General features: G+C 53.2%; 1 protein-coding gene across 1 annotated transcript; it reads left to right on the plus strand.

The window, feature by feature from the left end:
* The first annotated feature begins 1,863 nt into the window (after positions 1-1,863).
* DLL1 (delta like canonical Notch ligand 1) lies at positions 1,864-10,899 on the plus strand. Its single transcript, XM_039467441.2, has 12 exons — positions 1,864-2,181; positions 2,886-3,277; positions 3,531-3,827; positions 4,507-4,567; positions 4,799-5,056; positions 6,996-7,056; positions 7,596-7,726; positions 7,872-8,041; positions 8,175-8,391; positions 9,280-10,078; positions 10,203-10,320; positions 10,431-10,899. Exons 1-12 carry the CDS (start codon positions 2,178-2,180, stop codon positions 10,434-10,436), a joined length of 2,514 nt encoding a protein of 837 aa, XP_039323375.1. The 5' UTR covers positions 1,864-2,177; the 3' UTR covers positions 10,437-10,899.
* Positions 10,900-22,748: the final 11,849 nt, after the last annotated feature.

A 22,748-nucleotide genomic window follows, 5' to 3' on the forward strand; every position in this document is an offset into this window, starting at 1 on the left:
TTCCATTTCTTACTGAAATCTATGCTCAGTCTTACAGGCAGAGGATTCTGGATTGTGACCTCACATTCTTTTCTTCTTTTACATTTCTTCTGCCCCTGAAACCCTCTCACCTACCCACCCCCACCCCCACCCCCACCTCCTAGCACAAGGAGCAGCTCCTGTGCCTTAGGGAAGCAGAGTTCTCAGAAGTCAGCTTTTGGAGGAAACATCAACGCAGAGAAAAAAGGATCCTGACACTAGGTGGCAAGATTAAATTAGAATTTGAGCTGGCCCCTCCCTGTGGCGACACAGTGAGTCCCTATAGAGTCCGAAAAGGACAGCCACACTTTTGTGGCTTGCCACCATCATGGGGGTGGCAGCATCTTTTGAAGCCTCCGTTTGTTCTGAACCAAACAGTGGGGTGGGGGGGGGCGGGGAGGGTTCATGGTGAGGTCCCAGCCTGCCTTTCTCACCTGGCATTAAACAACATATGCTTGTTTTTTGTGGTTAACTTTTCGCTATTCCACGAGGCAACAGGGGAAAACCTAAAGTGGGCATCTCTGTTGATCCTAAAACTTTGCAGGTATTTGGGAAACAAGGTAGCAGGAGATAGGCTGGGTCACCTGAAGAAGAGCTGCAGAATAGCAGCTCCAGTTTTGTGAGGGCTGGAGGGCCTGTCATGGACAACTTCACCAAGTGACCTTCAGATTTTTGGCTCCAGTGGTTGTCCTTGCTGTTTGAAGATCTTCCCTCTGCTTAGACACTTTGTGATCAAGACATCTGCTGGGATGGAAGTCACGTTCTGCCTTGACAGTGCCCTGTTCTCACCAACAAGGCAGCTCTAACACACCTACAGTGAGGACACTGTGGCCAGGCTGCATCCTTGGGGCTCAGCTACAATCAAAGGGGGCACTTCGACTCCCACCTTGAACGCTAATGAAGCTGCGGAGGCGTTGGGGGTAGTCACGGAGCCACTGGCAGGGATGGTAGAGAGAGGGCAAAGTGCAACGCTAGATGCCAAAGTACGAGTCTGTGCCCCAACTTACTCTGCCCTATGAGGGCAATTCAGATAATTCACTGTGCGATACGTGTGTTCACGGCCCTCCCAATAAACTCGTTTCCCTTTAAAAAATGAAAACAAAAGTTCTAGTGCCTGATGGACCTGTAAAAACCTAATAAGGTGACGGTTGTGTAAAGGTTGTGGGTTGGGGACCGGGGCTGGAGGGGGCTTTAGAACATGTGCCGGACATTGTTGCAGAGGCCGCGGCGCGCGCGGAGGGGAGCTCTTTCTCTCCGCATTGTGCGGGGAGCAGGTGCTGTCTGCATTACCATACAGCTGAGCGCACAAAGAGCCACTGATTCAGCCTCGCACAATAACAGGCTGCCTTAATGACAGCCACGCGAACGACACACACCAAACTCACTTCTAACCAGGCGGAGGGAGGCCGAGGGGGATACCCAGGAGAGAGGGGCCGAGACCCAGGGAAGGTGGCGGTGGCCAGGAATCCTGCCGGGGAGGGCGTGTGTCTGTGGGGGGAGCTGAAGGCCAGGTTCTCCTGGCTCCGGGATATGCCGCCCAGCCCCCGGGCTCCATTCCCAGTGGCCACGGACCACAAGAGGACACCAAGGGCGCTAGGATGCCAGGGTCCCAGGGGGCGTCCTGGCCCCGCCCGCACGCCGGCTCTGCGCGCCGCGAGGCTCAGTGGCCGTCCTGGGTCAGGGGGTGTCCCCGGTCCGGACCTCCCCAAACTTCCCGAAACTGTCGCTTTGCTCTCGCCGCCCTCTGCCCACCGCTCCGCCCGCCCCTTTCCTGCGGTGCTCCCCGAATCGCCACCCCCGCCTCCGCCCCCGAGAGACTCCTCCTTAGGAAGCGCCTGCCCCGAAGAAGGGGCGGCCCACCGAGAGCTCGGGCCTCCAACTTCACGCTCCTCCCCGCAGCCACCCTGCCTAAGCCCCCGGGACGCTGCCGGCGAGAGGAGACCCCTCGGCGGGCGCCGCGGCCGGGAGTTTTGGAGGCCGGGTCTAGCCGCTCGAGTGGGGTGTTCGCGGCGCAGCTCGACCCTCAACGCCGCCCCCTGCGTGTGGCAGTGGGTCTCCGAGCGTCTGCGGCCCGGGAGGGCCTGAGGAGGGGGACCGGGCGGCGGCACCAGCTCGCAACGCAGGGGGATTCTTGCGGTGAACATTTTGCAGGAATGTAAATGAGTGCGTTTTGTGTCGCCAGGGAGGAAGGGGGGGTTGGGGGCGGGGGCAGGGGAGGACTACGGGGGCGGGGAAGGGTGGGGGCGGGGAGGAGGGTTGCACATTTTACAGCTCACTGACCATTTGGCGATCCATTGAGAGGAGGGTTTGGAAAAGTGGCTCCTTTGTGACAGCTCTCGCCAGATTGGGGGGCTGCTGATTTGCATCTCATTAGCCATGCGGGCGGCCGGCGGGATATAAGGGCGGCAGGCGCCGGCGAAGGCCAGATCCTCTGCGCGCACCCGCGGAGACCCGGCCCGGCCGAGGGCAGAACGCCGGGGAGCCCGGGCAGCCGCCGCGCAGAGCCTTCTCCCTCCCACGGCCCGGCCCCTCCGCTCCTGCGCGTGTGGACTGGATGGCATTGGTTGGATTCGTCGGAAAGACGCGGATCTTTGCCGCGACACAGGAGCTCAGAGCCCAGAGTGCTCCTGGAACGCCCGCCGCCGCCGAGTGACACCCGGCCACGACCCGCAGGGCGCCGTGCTCACCCGCCGCCGCCGACCGTCCCCTCCGCGCACGCCGGGGCCCGGATTATCGCCTGGCCCGTGGGATTTCCAGACCGCGGCTTTCTAATCGGCTTGGGAGGAAGCTCTCCAGCTCTCTTGGGAATTAAGCTCAATATCTGGACTCTCTCTCTTTCTCTCTCTCCCCCTCTCTCTCCTGCGAAGACCTTAAGACAAACCAGGGAGCCGGCGACCCTCACCTCCCCCGGGACTGGAGAAGGAGGGAAACCGAAAGTTGCCGCCGCGCCGCGCTCTCCCCGCGGGAGCCGCTTTTCCTCGGGCATCCCCGGAGCCGCCGTGGGACCTCGCAGGGCGGATATAAAGAACTGCGGCCTCTGGCAGAGGCGGAGACCGGCTTCGGAAGAAAGAAGTCCTGGGTACTCCGGCGCGGGGGGAGGCGAGGGCGCGTTTCTGCCCACGCTCCCCGGGGCCCGCTGACCCCCCGCGCGCCCGCCGCGGAGAGAAAAGGGGGCCCCGCAGGCTCGCGTCTGGACCCGGGCAGTATGGGCGGCCGGTGCGCGCTGGCTCTCGCGGTGTTCTCGGCCTTGCTGTGTCAGGTAGGCGGCAGCTGGGGGCGCCGGAGCCCCGCGGGGTCGCCCGGGGAGTCCGGGCGCGGGGCAGGAACGCGCGGGGAGGGGCGGACGGCCGCGCGAGCGGCGCCAACCGCTGCCCCGAAAGTGAACCCCGGGGGCGACGAGCCCAGCGCCGGCCCTGCCCGGCTCCGAGCGTCCCCGGCTCCCCAGGCGCCGGCTCCCCGGGGCCCCACGCCCCCTCGCCCCGCGTCCTCACGACCCCGCCCTCCCCGCGCAGGTCTGGAGCTCGGGGGTGTTCGAGCTGAAGCTGCAAGAGTTCGTCAACAAGAAGGGGCTGCTGGGGAACCGCAACTGCTGCCGCGGGGGCGCGGGGGCGCCGCCGTGCGCCTGCCGCACCTTCTTCCGCGTGTGCCTCAAGCACTACCAGGCCAGCGTGTCCCCGGAGCCGCCCTGCACCTACGGCAGCGCCGTCACGCCAGTGTTGGGCGTCGACTCCTTCAGCCTGCCCGACGGCGCGGGCGCGGACCCCGCGTTCAGCAACCCCATCCGCTTCCCCTTCGGCTTCACCTGGCCGGTGAGTGCCGGGAGCGCGGGGCGGTGTTCTGCGTCGGGCGCACCATGGCGGTGCGGGCCGGGGCCTCTTGGGCCCCGCGAGGTGGGGCGGGCGCGGCGATCTGCCCCACGGCTCCAGCACCGCAGACGGCAGGAGGGGACCGGCGCCGGGCGAGGAGGAGAGGCCGGGCGCGCCCGGCAGGTTTCCGCATCCGGCCTCCGCGGCGGGTCCCGAGTCAGATGTGCCCCTTCCGTGGGAAGGTTCTCGTTTCCCGGCTCCTAGACGCGGTGGTTGTGCAATTGGCCGCGCAACGCGACTGCTTCCACCCCGAGCTCTCCCATCCCCGCAAGAATAATGAGCATCGCGCTCGGGTCTCGTCTGCCCGGTCCCGCCTGCTTTCATGCACTCTCTCTCTCTCTCTCTCTCTCTCAAAAAAAAAAAAAAAAAAAAAAAAAAAAAAAAAAAAAAAGTAATATCCTGTACTACAGGCTGTAAAAAACACGTCAGGAAGCCACTCTTTAAAAAGTTCTTCCATTTTCTTAGAGAAGGTGGGAGCAAGCGGGAGGTGCGCAGAGACCAGCAGACGCGCGTGGCCTCAGGCCTGGGTTGCTGGCCTGCTTGTCCTGAATGACTTTGCTCCTTGCCTTCTTCTTTTCGTGACATTTCTGGGTTGTCATACGTCCTCTTCCCTCTGTCCCAGGGCACCTTCTCCCTGATTATTGAAGCTCTCCACACAGATTCTCCTGATGACCTTGCAACAGGTAAAAGCAAACTCAGACCCCAAAACGGCTTCCCCCAGTTAATAGCATTTAACTTCACTTACTCGTATCCCAACCAAACCCAAACACCTTTCATTCTGAACGTGCCCCAGAAAGTTCAGGGTGGAGGGCCTGGGCCTCCTTCTGGAGCTGAATGACTCCATCCACCTTTCGCTCTGTCCCGAGCCTCAAGGTTCTTGGTCAGAATCAATCAGGAGAATCTTCTCCCCATAGAAAATCCAGAAAGACTCATCAGCCGCCTGGCCACCCAAAGGCACCTGACGGTGGGTGAGGAGTGGTCCCAGGACCTGCACAGCAGTGGCCGCACGGACCTCAAGTACTCCTACCGCTTTGTGTGTGACGAGCACTACTACGGAGAGGGCTGCTCAGTTTTCTGCCGCCCCCGGGATGACGCCTTCGGCCACTTCACCTGCGGAGAGCGTGGGGAGAAAGTGTGCAACCCTGGCTGGAAAGGCCTCTACTGCACAGAGCGTGAGTCTCCGGAAGCGCTGCTCGCTCTCTGGTGCATGAACACTGACTGCGCACAGGGATGAGGCTTCCCGAGCCCCTGGGAGCTTGGGATTTGGAGATGTTCTGGCGGGGAAACTCAGGCCCAGAGGACAGAAGTGGATTGCTATGTCACAGCTCGCCAGTGGTGGGGTTGGGGTCAGCGCAGACATTTTAATGTCCAAGACTGTCTTTATGCAGTATCGGAAGCTGCCTTTCTTAATCAGGGAGGGTTTTCGAGACAAGGCCAGGGGTCAGGAAGTAAAGCCAGTGCTACCCCCAGGGTGTGTGTATTAGAGAGGGAGGGGAGGAAGGAAGGGAGGAACACAGAGCTTGTGTGTCGGGGGCACGCTTTCAACCAGAGGTCCCTGTGCTGTGACAGCATCACACTGGGAAACATTCCATTTTCTCTCTGGAACTGCTGTGCTTGACCTCTCTGGAGCAAACGCCTTTCCGGTGACGCGCAATGACCATGCTGTCCAGAGGGCAGGCGTTCACTCCTATGGGCTGTTGAGGCTGGGTCTCCAAGGCCAGCATGGGCGAAGGGTGCACAGCCCCATCTGGCCTGAATGCTCATGCAGCACCCTGTCTGGAAAAGAAATGTCTTCCTAGTAGTGACAGAGGCTTTGCCTGCCTGATTATTAGATATTGATATATCAATTTCATGGCAGGCAGGTGACTAGGGCTGGGGTGGGGGCCGTGCTGGCTCCTGGTTCTGGCTCATGGAGTCCTCAGGATCCCTCTCTCCAGCTTACTGAGGCCTCGCCTGCACGCCTGGCCGTCCCAGCCCATTGGTACAGGATTTCCCTACAGTCGGAGATTGAGTAGGTCCTAGACTGCCCAGAAACCCCAGGGAACTGTCATTCTCCTTCCTTGGAACAGGCCAACCTTGGAGAAGAGCTCAGTGAGGCCCAGAACCTCTGGCAGGAGCTGGGTGGTGTCGGGGGTTGAGGGTGGGTCATCCCGTTCACTGAGTGCCTTGATGTCCTTGTTCTTAGCTTCTCAAATTCCCTCCAGGACTTACTGAGCTCCTTTTAAGCTCTGCCTTGGCCTGAACTGGTTCTGTTTTAAAAGAAAAAACTTTCAGAGCTGTTCGTTAATGAGTTTTATAACCAGGCTGCGAGAGACAGCTCCAAGCCTCAAGCCCATTGCCTACCTACCACCCTTCGGGTGTCTTTGGCAGGTCTGCTGCCTCCCACCCTGCTTCCCTGCCTCTTCTTCACCACAGGGTAGCCAGAAACGTAAACTTTTTTCTTCATATTCAAACACTGAAGTCTCTCCCCACCCCCAGCTTATGCGTGCCATAGATTAGATCTCTCAGGGGATAGGCGCAGGGACACCCACAGGCTCCCATTGGTGGAAGGGGTGTGTGTGTGTGTGTGTGTGTGTGTGTGTCTGTGTGTGTGTGTGTGTGTGTGTACACGCGAGGGGTGTGTGTGAGGAGGTGGGGCTGGGGGCGAGGGGGAGGCCGGCATTGTTGCGCTGGGGCAGCTGCCGTAGAGAACAGACAATGGAGCAGCTGTCCTGCCCTGGCACCCTGCATACCAGCTGTCCACTCTTATCTGCACACACACTTTCTGGGATATTAAGAGGTGGAGCTTTGTGCATAGAATTGGGAAGTGGGGGAAAAGGAGGGGGAAGACTTCTGACCCTCTCTTAGAAGAAAAGGGGATAGGGTGGGGGTGGGGGCTTCCGAGAGCCCTTTTGTCCTTGAGCCACTGTGTTAAGAAGAATGCTCATCCCCAGGGCTGAGTCAAGTCCCAGGCTACTAGGCAGGGTGGGTCAGTCCTCCACAACCTGGGGAGATTAACTCAGCTGGGATTTGCTGACTGAAGCAGGCAAGTTGTGTCCGCGCCCCAAGGGCAGCAGCCCTGTTGGGAGATACTTGGCATGGGGCTTGACCCTGTTTTCCCTTTGCTTGTAGCTATCTGCCTGCCCGGATGTGATGAGCAGCATGGATTTTGTGACAGGCCAGGGGACTGCAAGTAAGTCTGCACAAGGTGGTGTTTTGTTTTGTTGCCTTTTCTAGTTATCCTTTCATACCTGGTTTATTTGTAAAATAGCCCCAGGTGATCATTTGAAAAACTCTGGTAAGATCGATTGGGCAGGGGGCTGTTTTCTTGTGTTTCTACTTAACAAATGTTTGGCAGCATATAAGGTTGTGGGCATGTCATTCATCTAAGGCCCTTAATGGCTATGAGAATTTATAGATGGTATTTAGAAAGAGTTGGTACAGGAAATGGTAGTTTAGTTTAATGGGTCTCAAATGTTGCCTCATCCTAGAATCACTCAGGGAGGCTTTTGAGATGCTGGCACTGGGGGTCCCCTAACACCCACGAAGCCAGAACCTCTGGTGGGGCCCAGGCCGCAGTGTGGTCGAAGCTCCCAAGGTGACCCAGTGTTCTGCTAATCTGGAGAACCAGAGGCTCACTGGTGCTGCAGGAAGATGGTTTCTAGGGTGAGAATGTCCACTGCAAAGCTAGCGACGGTCAGCGTACATCTGAGTCTTCTGATTTTCTCCAAGGTGCAGAGTGGGCTGGCAGGGCCGGTACTGTGACGAGTGCATCCGCTATCCGGGCTGTCTCCATGGCACCTGCCAGCAGCCCTGGCAGTGCAACTGCCAGGAAGGCTGGGGAGGCCTTTTCTGCAACCAGGGTAAGCATTCTCTCCCTGAGGTGGCCTGCTCCCTCCAGAGCAGCCCTGGACTTCCCTAGCTGTTTGGTCACTGGAAAAATAAAGTCTTCCTGCATTTGACGTCGAGCTTTCTATCTCCTGCTTTTCTTGTCCCCACCCCTCACAGACCTGAACTACTGCACACACCATAAACCCTGCAAGAATGGGGCCACCTGCACCAACACAGGCCAGGGGAGCTACACATGCTCCTGCCGGCCTGGCTACACAGGTGCCACCTGTGAGCTTGGGATTGACGAGTGTGACCCCAGCCCTTGCAAAAATGGAGGGAGCTGCACGGTGAGTTGGAGGCTCCTGAGCCAGAGGCTCTGTGGCATCTTACCCTGAAGCTGGGGTGCCCTGGTGTTGAAAGGAGTGTGCGGGCTCCCTGGAGCGACTCTGGAAAGCCTTTTCTGACCTCTCCATCATGTAGGATCTTGAGAACAGCTATTCCTGTACATGCCCACCTGGCTTCTACGGCAAAATCTGTGAATTGAGTGCCATGACCTGTGCAGACGGTCCTTGCTTCAATGGGGGCCGATGCTCAGACAGCCCTGATGGAGGGTACAGCTGTCGCTGCCCTGTGGGCTATTCCGGCTTCAACTGTGAGAAGAAAATTGACTACTGCAGTTCTTCACCCTGTTCTAATGGTAAGGTGGCAACTGGCGAGTGCTCAGAGACTCGGGCGAGTGGTCAATACTGAGATGGCATTAAAACCCAGCATTTGTGAGTGATCTCAAGTTTTTTGAAGCACCTTTATCCAGAGCACCAACAGTTCTCTATAGAAACTGTATCTTTTTGAGCCTGGAAATGCCCAGGGAGTGAGAGAGGCTGGGGCATTTGTTACTGAGTGCTCCGAGGAATCCTAGACCAAACAGTGAATGATTTGCTCAGGGCCTCGGGGCACGTGAGGCTGCCTGGTTTGTAAGTGATGCTCACAGGCCCCAGGCACTCTGATCTGGGAGGACGGCTTAGCTGTATGGTCACCCAGCACAGCAGTCAGGGGTGTCCCTGTGTGAGGAGGCCTGTGGGCAGCCACCTGTTAGCAGTGGGGGGTCAGCTGCCCAAAGCAAATACGCAGCAAGGAGAGCTGGGCCCCAGATGTGCCAGAGTATTCCAGAATGGTCATCCTTCCTCTCCCAAATCCCTCCCCTGTTGTCAGTGCCTGCTCCTCTCAACTAGCTGTGTAACCTGAGCAAGGGCACCCTCGTTAAGCCTCAGTTTTCCCATCTGAAACCTTGTTGGGTTGCTAGGATGACTAATGGAGTCACCGGTTGGAGCGTTCTGCACATGCCTGTCCAGATGTTAGCAGTGTGATTTCTAACTTGTAGAGCTAGACCTGGACACTTCTTGGCAGCCTTGTGTTTGAGGTCCTAGACTATGTCACCTTGCACTGTTGATTCTTTCGGGCCACAGGCTGTCTGGTTTGTCCTCGTGTCTCTGGTCTCCACAGTGACAGACACATAGATGCTTCAGAATGACTTAGTGGTGGACAAACCCACGAGGAGACGCGTGATGCTTGTGTCCCTGTGTTCCAGGCGCCAAGTGTGTGGACCTGGGTGATGCTTACCTGTGCCGCTGCCAGGTCGGCTTCTCCGGGAGGCACTGCGACGACAATGTGGACGACTGTGCTTCTTCCCCGTGCGCCAACGGGGGCACCTGCCGTGATGGCGTGAATGACTTCTCCTGCACCTGCCCACCCGGCTACACGGGCAGGAACTGCAGTGCCCCCGTCAGCAGGTGTGAGCACGCACCTTGCCACAATGGGGCCACCTGCCACGAGAGGGGCCACCGCTACGTGTGCGAGTGCGCCCGGGGCTACGGGGGCCCCAACTGCCAGTTCCTGCTCCCCGAGCTGCCCCCAGGCCCGGCGGTGGTGGACCTCACCGAGAAGCTAGAGGGTCAGGGCGGGCCGTTCCCCTGGGTGGCTGTGTGCGCCGGGGTCATCCTTGTCCTCATGCTGCTGCTGGGCTGTGCCGCCATGGTGGTCTGCATCCGGCTGAGGCTGCAGAAGCGCCGGCCCCCAGCTGAGCCCTGCCGGGGGGAGACAGAAACCATGAACAACCTGGCCAACTGCCAGCGTGAGAAGGACATCTCAGTCAGCGTCATTGGGGCAACGCAGATCAAGAACACCAACAAGAAGGCAGACCTCCATGGGGACCACGGCGCTGACAAGAATGGCTTCAAGGCCCGCTACCCCACCGTGGACTATAACCTGGTGCAGGACCTCAAGGGCGATGAAGCCGGCGTCAGGGACATGCACAGCAAGCGTGACACCAAGTGCCAGCCCCAGGGCTCCTCAGGGGAGGAGAAGGGGAATCCGACCACACTCAGGGGGTGCGTGCGGTGGGCTGGGCCTCAGGTGGGGGTGCCTGGGGGTGTCTTCCTGGAAGCACTGGCCCATTTCTATTCACAGATGTTCTCGTGCGTTCATTGTGGATCTTCTCTATTTTCCTTTTAGTGGAGAAGCATCTGAAAGAAAAAGGCCGGATTCAGCCTGTTCAACTTCGAAAGACACCAAGTACCAGTCAGTGTATGTCATATCCGAGGAGAAGGATGAGTGCGTCATAGCAACTGAGGTCAGTGCAGGAGCAGCCCCTGCTTCCTCCTAGGCATGGGCACACCTGGAGCCACAGAGCATGGGAATCTGTCTCAGGCTAACTCCCCATTTATCTTGTGGCCCCTCCAGGTGTAAAATGGAAGTGAGATGGCAAGATTCCTGTTTCTCTTAAAATAAGTAAAACTCCAAGGATATATGCCCCAACGAATGCTGCTGAAGAGGAGGGGAGGCCTCGTGGACTGCTGCTGAGAGACTGAGTTCAGACCGAGCAGGCTCTCCTCCTGAAGTCAGCGACGCCTGCCGACAGCCTGCCGCGGCCCGGCCGCCTGCGGCACTGCCTTCCGTGACGTCGCCGTTGCACTATGGACAGTTGCTCTTAAGAGAATATATATTTAAATGGGTGGACTGAATTACACATAAGAAGCATGCACTGCCTGAAGTGTATATTTTGGATTCTTATGAGCCAGTCTTTTCTTGAATTAGAAACACAAACACTGCCTTTATTGTCTTTTTTGATACTAAAATGTGCTTTTTCTAGAAGGAAAAGATGTGTGTTATTTTTTGGATTTGTAAAAATATTTTTCATGATATCTGTAAAGCTTGAGTATTTTGTGATGTTCATTTTTTATAATTTAAAATTTGGCAAATATGTACAAAGGCACTTCAGGTCTATGTGACTATATTTTTTTGTATATAAATGTATTTATGGAATATTGTGCAAATGTTATTTGAGTTTTTTACTGTTTTGTTAATGAAGAAATTCCTTTTTAAGATATTTTTCCAAAATAAATTTTATGAATGACAACCAGAAGGCATAGTTACTTTGCTTTGCCTTGGAGTGGACATTCGGTCACTTGCCTGTGGCCCAAGAGCCTGAGGACAGAGGTGGCCGTGGTGTTTCTCTTTTCAAGTCTTTGGTTTCCCTGGATCCACTGGAAGCAACCCGTTCCTCTGTGCCATCAGGAAGCTACCTGCTGACATCACGAGGTGACTTGGTAAGAGCAGGCATGCTCATAAACCAGCCACAATTGTCTAATTCCATTCCCCTGATGCATTTATTCTTTCCACAGAAAAGATAAACATTCCTCATTCATTCATTCATTCATTCACTCATTGTCAGTGTAGATCTGTGAGTTATCTTGTACCCAGTGGGTGACAGTTGTCATGATTTTGTCACCGTTTGAGGCTAACGTGGCCCTGGACTGGGCGTGGGAATCACGGAAACTGCTCCAGTGCTTACTGTTGGTAGGCAGCTCTGTCTCTGCGCATGTCCTGCCTTCGAGCTCAGCAGGACCCTGTGTGCTCCTTGTGGGCTGACCCTACTCCGGTCTTGGAATTTGTCCCCAGTAAGCTCCCGTTCCTTTTAGTGGAAAAGGTAGAGATAGCGTTTTTAACTTGTGCATACCTCAAAGCACTGAGTGGTTTCCAGGTGGAAGAGGGTGACCTACGTTGCAGGAGCTCCATGGAGGGACAGGTGTTCATTCCCTCAGACGGGACTCCGTGTGTGCCTTTCCTCCTTGCTTTAAGGGCACATTAAACACAGGCCAGCAACACCAGTGAAGAGAAGAAATGTTTTCTAAGAACACTGAGCTGGAATCCGATCACAGTTCTCAGTCTAGTTACCAGTTACAGAAGCACAGGGGACTGAAAACTCCTTCCTGGACACCCCATGGATCTGCACAGCCAAATCCAGGGAACTCTGTAGCCAAATGAATTGCAGGGAAAAAACAAGAAAATGTTGAAGGGGAACGTATAGATTCAAAGAGACACAGACCTATCAATCAATTGTAGCATCTGGATCTGGTTCCTGTTTCAAACAGTTTAAAAAATTTATGAACCAACTGGAGAAACGTAAGCACTGACTGGATATTTGGATGATTTTAAAGTATACTTGCTAACTATTTTAGATGTGATGTGTTATTACTGTTCAGTTTAAAAAGAGACTTATCTTTTAGAGAAAAATACTGAAATATTTATGGATGAAACAATATGAGGTCTGGTATGGATTCAGAGCACCCCCAAAATGGGCACAGTGGTAGGGGGAGCCACACGGGCACTGCTGGTGGTCGCTGCAGCTGGGAGTGGCACATGATGGGGTGGGGTGGGGGTTTATTTTACTTACTTTCCTCTTTCCTATATGTTTGAAACTTTGCATAAGCAAAAGCATTAAGATGGATTATACAGTGAATACATACACATACACACACGACAGTTTACTGGTGTGTATAGACCACCATGTCTATTACATGACCTACAGCAGAATGCATCTTAGGGAGGCTTGCTGTAGTTGCACATGCACATTGCAGATGAGGAATCTTATAAGACCAAAACTAAGCCAATTAAACTGGGTGGAGAATGGGTGTCTGGTCAAAGACCTCGGTACCAGAGTCTTGGGGGTTCTGATTCAGACCCCACCGCTTGCTGGTCCCATGTCTGGGTGATTGCCCACTCTGAAAGTCCTCGCAGGGGCAATAGCAGTGTCTGCAGCAGTGCTGGGAGCACCTCCTCCGTGTCTGTATGGGAGGGCACGTTTCAGAGCACAGTTCTGTGCATGTGCTCAGCTGGAGCCAGCTACCGGCTTCCGGCTGCTCTTAGCGTGGAGTTCAAAATCCTTGACTTGGCCTCTCAGGCCATGCATCTGGCTCCTGCCTATCTTGGAGCCTCATTTTGTTACTCCCCCATGGTCTGTGGCTGCTCGGCTCCACCCCTGGCCCTGACAGCCTGGTTCCCACCCGCCCCCACTTTGCGACTTTGAGTATGAACTTCCGTCTGCCTGAACCTCCAGTGTGACCTTCTTCCGCCGGGAAAACAAGCCGCCTGGGTTACCTGCTGCACATGATGGTGCTCTTGCAGCTTATGAATTTGTGTAGTTGTTTGTTTAGTGGATGTGCATCCCAGGAGACTGCAACCTCAAAGAGGGCGGGCAGTGCTGGCCTTTGTTCCCCACTGCAACCCAATCCCCACTGACGCTGGAGTGAGAAAACATTCTCTGTCCATGTGAGCTATAATTTGAGAACACACATATACACACTCAGGACATGTGATCATGAAATAAGCTTCATTCTGGTGTTCACTCTTATCACTGTTACTAGGAGTTTCAAACCATAACATGAAGCCAAACACAGGGATTATCTGAGTGGATGAACATAGAATTTTGTTTTTATTCTAATAACTGGCCACCTAGATATAGCCCTGTATATGGTAACAGTGCGTTTACTTGGTATCCAGCAAACAGAGTGCTATGCAGTTAGTAGTTCCTCTGTCTATGCATTTTATAGGAAAGGCAAATGGTTTCCTGAGGAGCAGTTGGATGTCTAAAACGTCAAGATGAAGAGTAGTATTTTGCAGGCAAAGAGCACCAGGCTTCACCCGCAGGAGGCACACAGTATGTCCGTGCTGAATGTAGTATCTTCCACTACAAACATAGGACAACAAAAAATATACACTTGTCATTTGGAAACAATTCAGAGATAAGTTTTTAAGGTTGTATGTATTAGTGTGGAGTATCAACATTTTTCTGGAACAACTTCAATTACATTTATTTGCTCAAATGAGTGAATATTTCCGTTTTAGAGAAGCCCATCAGACCTGAATCACTTTGCCACTGTGGAGGTGGGGGATGTGCCATCAGGGTGTATTCTTCCTAATGAGCTTTGAAAAGCAACATATTCTTTCTATTTTTTTCTGTTTCTTACTGAAACATTCACAACCTGAGGAAGCCAGAATGAAATAGCGTTTTAAAATGTATTGCAACACAAACATCAGATCCTCTTGGTTTTTTAAAGCATAGAAAAGAAAAATGACAAGACTCATGTCATTAATTACATTCTCAAAGAAAATAAGGTCAGTATAAGAAGAAAAAAATCTAAAATCGCAGGACGGGGGATTTTCTCTGGATCGAGGAATGAAGTTAACTGCAAGGCTGTCACTGGTTTATGGTGGAAGTGGTGGCAGAATCTTCCTCAGATGCGATTTTTAGAAGCCGAGCCAACCCTTCACGGTGAGAGGTGCCAGACATGCGCCTCAGCTCTAAACTCCTTCCAGGCTACGTTCTTGCACACCAACTTCCTCTATTTGTGTCTAAACTCATGGTCAAATCACCACTAACAAAAAGCGTATTCATGTTTTAAGTGAATTGGAACTTTAAAATTATTTGAACCATAAGGGAAAACATGAAATATGTCTGCTCTGTGACCCTAGGTATTTCTCAAGAAACTTGATTGCTTTAGTGAAACTTAATTTACAACTCAGTGCTGGGATATTTGACAAATAAAATTACTTTTCAGAGACAGGATGGGAATCTGCTACTTCTGCCCCTCAGCCTGCCTTTCCAAACTCCGAAATGGCAGCCTTGTGTAGACATCATGGTCTTCCACAGCAGTAATTTGGCCGGATGTCTAGACCCTCTTACACATTGGCAGACGTAGCTTGAGCCGTGTTTTTGATAGGATTAGTGATGCTTCCAAGTTTTTCTCTTGCACTGTCTCACCCTAACCTTTGGGGGTAGGGAGAAAGGAAGGAAGAAGGGAGGAAGGACGTCTGGTGTCAGGTGCTTACAACACTAACTGCTCAACCGTAGAAGGGCAAGTATTGTTTCTTTAAGAATTAGTATGAATTTGATTTTGTGAATGTCAGCCCTTTCTTAGAAGCTTAGAAAAAAAAATGATATAAAAATTTGAAATAAAAAAATGCAATAAGCAACAGAGATTTTGTACAAAAAAAAACGTAAAAAAATAGCTGAGTGTGGTTGTGGCACCTATGGTCCTAACTACTCAGGAGGCTGAGGCAGGAGGACAGCTTGAGCCCGGGAGGCTGAGGCTTCAGTGAGTTGCGACTCTGCCATTGCACTCCAGCCTGGGGGACAGAGCAAGACTTCACCTTATTATTATTATTTTTTTTTAAAAGCAGTATTAAGAAGGCATATTAATAAGGGAAAGACACTCTAAATTTGAGCGTTTCAGTTAAAATGAAAAAACAAAAGTTAGGACCTTTTCTGATCCTCAAAGTCAATACTTTTGAAACAGGAGAAGGAAGGGAGGTGGGTGATCCCTAGAGCTACTGCCAAGGCCTGGCGCGGGGTCCTCAGACGCATGCTCCAGCACTCAGGGCGGACCTGGCAGAGGACAGTCCAGTGTCTCTGTAGTCAAACAGGTGTCAGAAACATCAAGAAACTCACAGTTTATTCGTCACACTAGCCCTGACCTGGCAAGGTTACTTGGCAACGGCTGGTGTCAGGAAGGTGAAGAAGAGAAAGAAATAAAAAATATTTAAGATGAGGCCTGATCAGTGAAACGAAATGGAAATGGAATTAATCATCCAGTTGCTCTAAATGTAGGAACCATTTCTCAACGTCCTCTTTCAGTAGAATGAACGTATCCTGGTCCTAACTGTTCAGGTCACTGCAACTCTCCCTGGCTCCAACGGTACAAAGTCACCTCCTGTTTAAAGATGTTACGAAGGACCCTGCTCTCGCATGGTCTCCCTGGAGTGACGGAGGGGAGGAGAGGACGGCTTTCCCATTGCCCGCTTGTGGAGAGCGGTAGAGACTATGTTTGGATCCCTGCCACAGAAAAGGCTACCTTGGCCGTGTCTCCAGAGAGGACAAACTAATTTTAACAATCTGACCCAAACAGAGCTGGGAAGGTCAGTGTGTTGCAATATCCGGTCCTCCTGCCTGCTTCGTGGCTCGTTCCAAAAGTTGAATATGCTGTTTCAATTTGATCTGCTATTTCGGGTGATCTAGTCCTTGTTAGTTCTTGACAGCCCCGGAGGCGCCTGGTGGCTGGAGAATCTTCCCCTTTCTCCACAAACCTGACCCTTGTAAGTCAAAGGTCAAGATAAAAGTGGAGAAGGCAGCCTGGAATCTGCTGGGTTCTGAATGTCTCCGCCTTTTCTCCAGCATAAGTTTTGGACTTGAGCACACTGTTGGCACAGAGGCCTAGGGTGTCGCTGGGGTGGTGAGGCTATAGCGGGGCTGATTCTTTCCCAAGGCTGAAATTTGGCTTTTCAGCATCTGGCCTCTGCCTCTTACTGCCTTTGCTGACAGCTCTCCCCTCCATCCTGGAAGGCCCTCCAGTAGAATTATGAATACAGTGGAACAACATGGGCTCCAGGGAAAATGTGTTGGTGATGTGGCACCCAAGAGCTTGTTTTCCAGACTTGGCTCTATTGAGTAGCCCTGGAAGTTGAATCTTCACTTTGTCAAATGAGACATAGAGACGGGCAAGAGTCTTTCCATCTCTGACACATCAAGCACCAAGCTTCCCTCCTTTTTCTTTTCTTCTCTTTTTTTGAGACAGGGTCTTACTCCTTTTGCTAAGGCTGGAGTACAGTGACCGAATCTCAGCTCACTGCAGCCCCACCTCAACCTCCCCAGTAGCTGAAACCGCAGGCAGGTGTCACCACCACTCCCAGATAATTTTTGTATTTTCTGGAGAGATGGGGTTTTGCCATGTTGCCCAGGCTGCTCTCAAACTCCTGGGCTCCAGCGAGCCTCCCACCTTGACCATCCAAAGTGCTGAGACTACAGGTGTGAGCCACTGTGCTGGCTGAAGTTTCCCTCATTTTTAAGGTGGAACCAGATGTCTCATGGCAGGCTAGATAAATTAAATACCTGATATCATTTCCTGTGTTTGTGTGTGCAGATGGTGAGGGGTAATAAGTTTGAAGGAAGGGTCTGTACTATTTCTCCCTTTTCATATTTTTTCCTTTCTGCTCCCTCCTGAAGAGCATGAGAATTTGGGTAACAAAATCCCTCTTCATTACAGGGATAATTTGATGTTAAAACCCTAAGTGAAATGAAATGGACTTAACAAATGCCTGCTTGTCTATCTTTTTTTGTGGGGTCCAACTTCTGCCTGCTCATTCTCTGGAAAACTTCTCTTCTTTTAGGTGTATCTCACGGCCTCATTTAAGTGTTCACTGAGTGCTTCCTCTGTGCCGCTGGTTGCTCTGGGTGGTGGAGAGAAAGGCCTAGGAGATGCCACATCTGGCCTGATGGTGCCCTGGGTCACTCTTGGGGAAACACGGTGCCCACGGCTGATGCCCACCAAGGTTCCCATCCTCCAGGCCGGCCCCTCCACACATCTGATTGTGGATCTGGCCTCTGTGACTGGACCTAGAGGTTCACACAAATGGACTCTTCCTCGGCGTGCTTCTGAGTGGCACCGTGCTTTCCTGGTGCATTGCTTAGGGGTTCTGGAAGAATTTCTCCGAGGGAGCCCTGGGGTGGGGAGGACGTTGGGACCCAGCTTTCAAATGGCAAAGGCCAGTGGCTCGTCTGCACAACCTGTCCCTGTGTCGTCAGGCTGGGGCAGTTTCTGCAAAGAGTCACCCTGAGGGATGCTAACAGCTTTTTATTGGCTTCAGCTCTTCCTTGCCTCCCCTTCCTGTGCCCGTGTCTGTCTTTGGGGCTGGCAGGACATCAGGCTGCTGGGCCTGCTGCGCTTCCCCCAGGCTTTACCTGTCTGGTTAAAGCTGGTCCCAATTATTGAATGTGGGGCTCTGCTGGGAAGCTTGGAGACCAGGTGGGGACCTAGGGGGAGAAGCTCCCTTCTGGTTTGCCAGAGGGACCCAGAGGAAGCACCCCCAGCCCCTGCCTACCCACTGCCTATTTGTCTGATTAACTCACCATCATCTGTGGACACCTAGAACGGGGTCTTAGGGTGGTTGCTTGGGAACAGGTAGGGGAGGGACTCAGGATGCCAAGGGGCTGCAGGAGCTGAGCCTGAGTTGGGTTAAGGGCATGGGATGGGTACAGTAAATGGAATTGTACAATCCTGGACTGCTAGTAATTCCAAGGACCCATGTGTTCCTGTTACCCACCCCACACACCTTCCTTGGTGTTGTCATAGAAATATAAGGAAAAATAGGAAGTGTCTTCCTTCAGTGCAAGCCATAGTGATTCTGGATACAATTTCTAACATGCCTCTCCTTGCGCCACACACCTTTCACTCCTGCCTGATCCTGGACCCAAAACCCTCCTGACTTTTTAAAGCCATAAATACATCTGTTCAGAAAGACCATCTGGCTGAAAGAAGAGCATTATGCCCTGATTCACTTTCACCTTAATTCAATTTAAATCTAAGCAATTGTGCGCCACTACTCACCATGGTGACAGCTCATCACAGCTGTGGAACTCCAGGCACCTCACCTGGGGCAGGCTGTGCTTAGAAGGCAGATGGGAGGACAGAGCTGGTGGCTCCTCAGAATGCTTGCTCCTAATTCTCCATTCTCTGCGTATTCAAGAGAACATTACAGACCCATGCCGAGATATCTATCTTCCCCTGTGGATCTTAGCGTGTGGGGCCACTCAGGGCTTGCCACCGAGGAGTCAAACCCTGGAAGGCAGTGGGATCTGAGAGAGACACTCGTGTGGGCCTAGACCTGAGAAGGACCCTCCTGTGGCCCCAGATCTGAGAATCTGAGACAGACTCTTGCACAGCCTCGGACCTGAGATGGACCCTCATGAGCCTGCACCTGAGATGGACCTTCTCAAGGCTTGCCGTGGCTCCAGAAGATGTCTTCACACCTGTGCTCGCCTCCCACCCTCCCCACTGCATGAGGCACTGAGACGTTCTCTCCAACAGACCAAAGTTGTGGCGCACAGCTGGGGGGTTGCCAGCTGTGCTCCATGATGAGGGAGTTTAGGGAATATTCACTGAAAAAGGAGATGAATGAAGATTCCGGAACATTGTAGGCTGTGATTTTTGTCAGACAAGAACACTGTGTGGGAAATTAGGGGCCGGAAAACTTGTTCCCAGTGGGACCCAGCTTATTCGATGGTCACGTGGGACCTGGTCGCTTCTTCTTGTGGGTTGAGAAGTCTTTGTCTATCAGAGGGAGGTGAAACTGTGGCACCCTCCTCGATGAAATGCCAGGCGAGAAGGGCCAGCGAGATAGGTGCCAGGGCCCTGGCAAGGCTGATGTGAGGCCCCCACGGTTCAGGAGCCAAAGGAAGCACACTGGGCTGGAGCCTGGCATCCATGGCCCATCGAGGGCACTGCAGCTCGGCGACAGGAACCTCGGTGCTGCCCACTCCTTGAGGTAGGGACAGAGCCTCGTTCCACAGACCCTCAGTCTTCCCCATTGGGGAGCTTGAACTGAGCCGGGGGCACCTACAGCAAGGGAGGCAGAGCTGGGCAATATCCACGCAATGTAAAAATATTTAGCAATCAGTCAGAAACTAAACTCTATTCGATGGTTCAGATGATTCACGCTTAGTCCTTACAAATGGCCTTTTCATGTTGCGCTGTAAATAATCAACATAAGTAAAAACATTATTTTAGCCCAAATAGAAGATTCTGGAGGGAGAGGCTAAAAGCTGCAGGTTGACAGTTGCCCAGATCCAGAGCAGAAACAGGCAGCTTCACTCCCAACCGTTACTCGAGTGGTCCTTCCCTGCACATGGAGACCAGAGGCGGCACAGCTGCATAAGACCCTCCTGAGAAGGCCCCCACCTGGCTCCTGTGGCTTCTGCAGCCCCAGCTCATCTTAGCCCATCTTTCTATGGCCAAGGCAGGGGTGTCCTCTCCCCCGACATCCCCAAGGGTCCCCATCACTGACTGGGCATGAGAGGAGCTTTGTGATTGTTCCAAACCAGCATTCCCTCCCTGGCCATGAACTTTCTGAAGAGAAGAGTGGTTAACTTCCTTCTGTGCCTCTGGGCCATGTCCTGCGGTAGGTCCCAGTGATCATGGAAGGCGGAAGGAGAAGCGTGGGAATGAGGATGTGGGGTTGGCAGGAAGTGATGGCACTCACGCCGCTGCACACAGGCCTCAAAGCTGCTGGTCCTGTGTCCACCAGCAGCAAGGATGTGCTGAGCCCAATGCCACCAGCTCCAAACACTTGCAGGTACATCTCAGCCAGGTTCTTCCCTCCAGCATTAAAGCACCTCACGTCCTGGCTCCTAGGTCTTGTGGAATTTGCCTACAGCACAAACAGCCTTCTGGAGAGCTCCACACGAAGAACCCGACAGCCACCCTGTCCTCCAGCTGGCTACGTTCTATGCATGAGGAAATCAAGGTACACAGGCATCACCACACACCTTAAGCCACAATGGCTGGTGCTGGGTGAGGTGGCTGAGAGACCACGCTCTTCAGATTCCACATCCACTGCAGCCAGTGGAGCCTCTCCCAGAGGGCCGGTGCTTGCACAGCCATCTTCTCTCTATGCTACGTGGGCAAATCTGCCTTCTCCACAGGAAATCCAGCTGCCTCTAGAAATTAACCACATTCTAGGAAGCGAGTTTGACTCCTGCGTATACTTTTACTTTCTCATTTGGTCTCAGGAGGAAATGAAAATCCCAAATTAGCAAGGGAGATGCATGGGATCCGAGTGACTTGTGTCATTTGTTGTTTTCCCACACATCCGCGCCAACTGGGCACGTGTGGTCCTCCTCCACAGAGATGTCCTCGCCCGGGGTTACTTCTGGACAGAGAAGTCTCTGCAGCCACCCTTCAGTGTCTGCATGCCTCATTCTCCCTCCTCCCTAGCCCGCAGCCAGGGCCCAGGGACTGCAGCCTCCTCGTGCTCCAAGCCATGTCTCACAGCGGCGCCCACCCTACTGGGCCAAGCAACCTGCTGATGCGGAGAGGGAAGGAGCCCCTTCTTGGCCTCCAGAGCCCAACGAGAACCAGCTCCTGGTAACAGTGGGTGAAGCTGGTGACATGGGCTGACAGGAAGCCTTTCTACCTAGATCATTTGAAAATGATGTGGATCAATGGTGTGGAAGATAGAAGAAAGGCCCCTGGGCATGGCCTCCCAACCTCATAGCCAAAAGCACTTTGTGGATTAAGCCCCAAGCCCTGAGATGCGGATTAGAGTGGATTACCCAGGGGAGCCCAGTGTAAGAAGAGAGTCTGTACAGGGGACAGAGGGAGGCCGGAGGGCTGGATCAGAGAGGGAGGAGTTTGGCAGTGGCAGGAGCGGGTGTCAGCCAGGCTGGAGATGCAGTGTGGCTCAGAGACGGGGAAGGGGCCAGGAGCCCAGGGACATGGCAGCCTCTAGAAATAGGAAGAGGCAGGAAAAGTTTCTCCTGGAGTCTCCGGAAGCAGCCAGTCTGCCAACACCTTTGTTTTTACCCCAGTGAGATCCATGTCAGGCTTCTGACCTGTGGAACTGTGAGGGATGAATGTGTGTCATTGTAAGCCACTCAGTTTGTGACGGCAGTGAGAACTCTCCAGGAAGGCCTGTGAGCCGTCGCAGAGGGAGGGTGCCTGGTGGGCTCCACTTGCCCCCCTGGCAATCTGCAGCGATGCCTCATGTGCTCATTAGAGCATGATGCCCTTGTGCCTTGCAGACTTAGTCGAGACAGTCTATGAAACTGAAAATGGCAGCCAGGCACAGTGGCTCATGCCTGTAATCCCAGAATTTTGGGAGATAGAGGCAGGCAGATCACTTGAGGTCAGGAGTTCAGGACCAACCTGGCCAACATGGTGAAACTCCATCTCTGCTAAAAATACAAAAATTAGCCAGGTGTGGTGGTGGGTGCCTGTAATCCCAGCTTGGGAGGCTGAGGCAGGAGAACTGCTTGAACTCAGGAGGCAGAGGTTGCAGTGAGCCAAGATGGCACCACTGCACTCCAGCCTGGGTGACAGTGAGACTCCACCTAAAAAAAAAAAAAAAAAAAAAAAAAAATTAGCCAGGCGTGCTGTCATGCACCTGTAATCCCAGCTACTCAGGAGGTTGAGGCACAAGAAATCACTTGAACCCAGGGGGCGGAGGTTGCAGTGAGCTGAGATGGCAGCATTGCACTCCAGCCTGGGTGACAGCGAGACTCCGTCTCAAAGAAATAAAGAAAGAAAGAGAAAACGCCATGGGCAGATCACACCACGCATGCCCTGGTCCCACACTGCCATCTGTGCAGGGAAGTGAGCAGAATGTCTCTGTGGGCTCTGGCAGGGAGGCGATATGTCACTGTGGACCATGCCCAGAGCAGTTTCGGGGTGCAGGGCTCTGTGCTCGGATGCGCCTCTCAGGCCCCTGTCTCAGCCACAGTTGAGTGCAGTCCACTGTGTAATCCAGAACCCAGAACATTTCTCCAGGAAAACTGCTCAGTTCTTTCCAAAATGCCACAAGAACTTCAATGATGGGAAGAGAAAACAGGTGCTGGCAGCAGCTGCTGCCGATTCGCGGCTCTTCTTTAAATATGTTTTCTGTGGGGAAACCAAGGGCTTTCAGAAGCATTTTGCTCTGAAATATTCAAGGAATGTTTCTTGTTTTTTTTCTTATTACAGCAACAGCTTTAGTATTTATAAGCAGAATCAAGAGGCCTGCCGCAGAACTAGGGAAGAAGCAAGTTAGGGGGAAAAAATCTAAATTGCTAACCCCCTGCAGTTGCTTTGAAATAGCATTTGGTTCTCTGCTGGCATCTTTCTGAGATGAATTCTTGACTCCTTTACAAACCTAGGCTAAAATAGGCACTCAGAGGTGGTGTGTACATCTTGA

The sequence above is a fragment of the Saimiri boliviensis genome, chromosome 4 (genome assembly GCF_048565385.1).
Source record: "Saimiri boliviensis isolate mSaiBol1 chromosome 4, mSaiBol1.pri, whole genome shotgun sequence".
NCBI lineage: Eukaryota > Metazoa > Chordata > Mammalia > Primates > Cebidae > Saimiri > Saimiri boliviensis.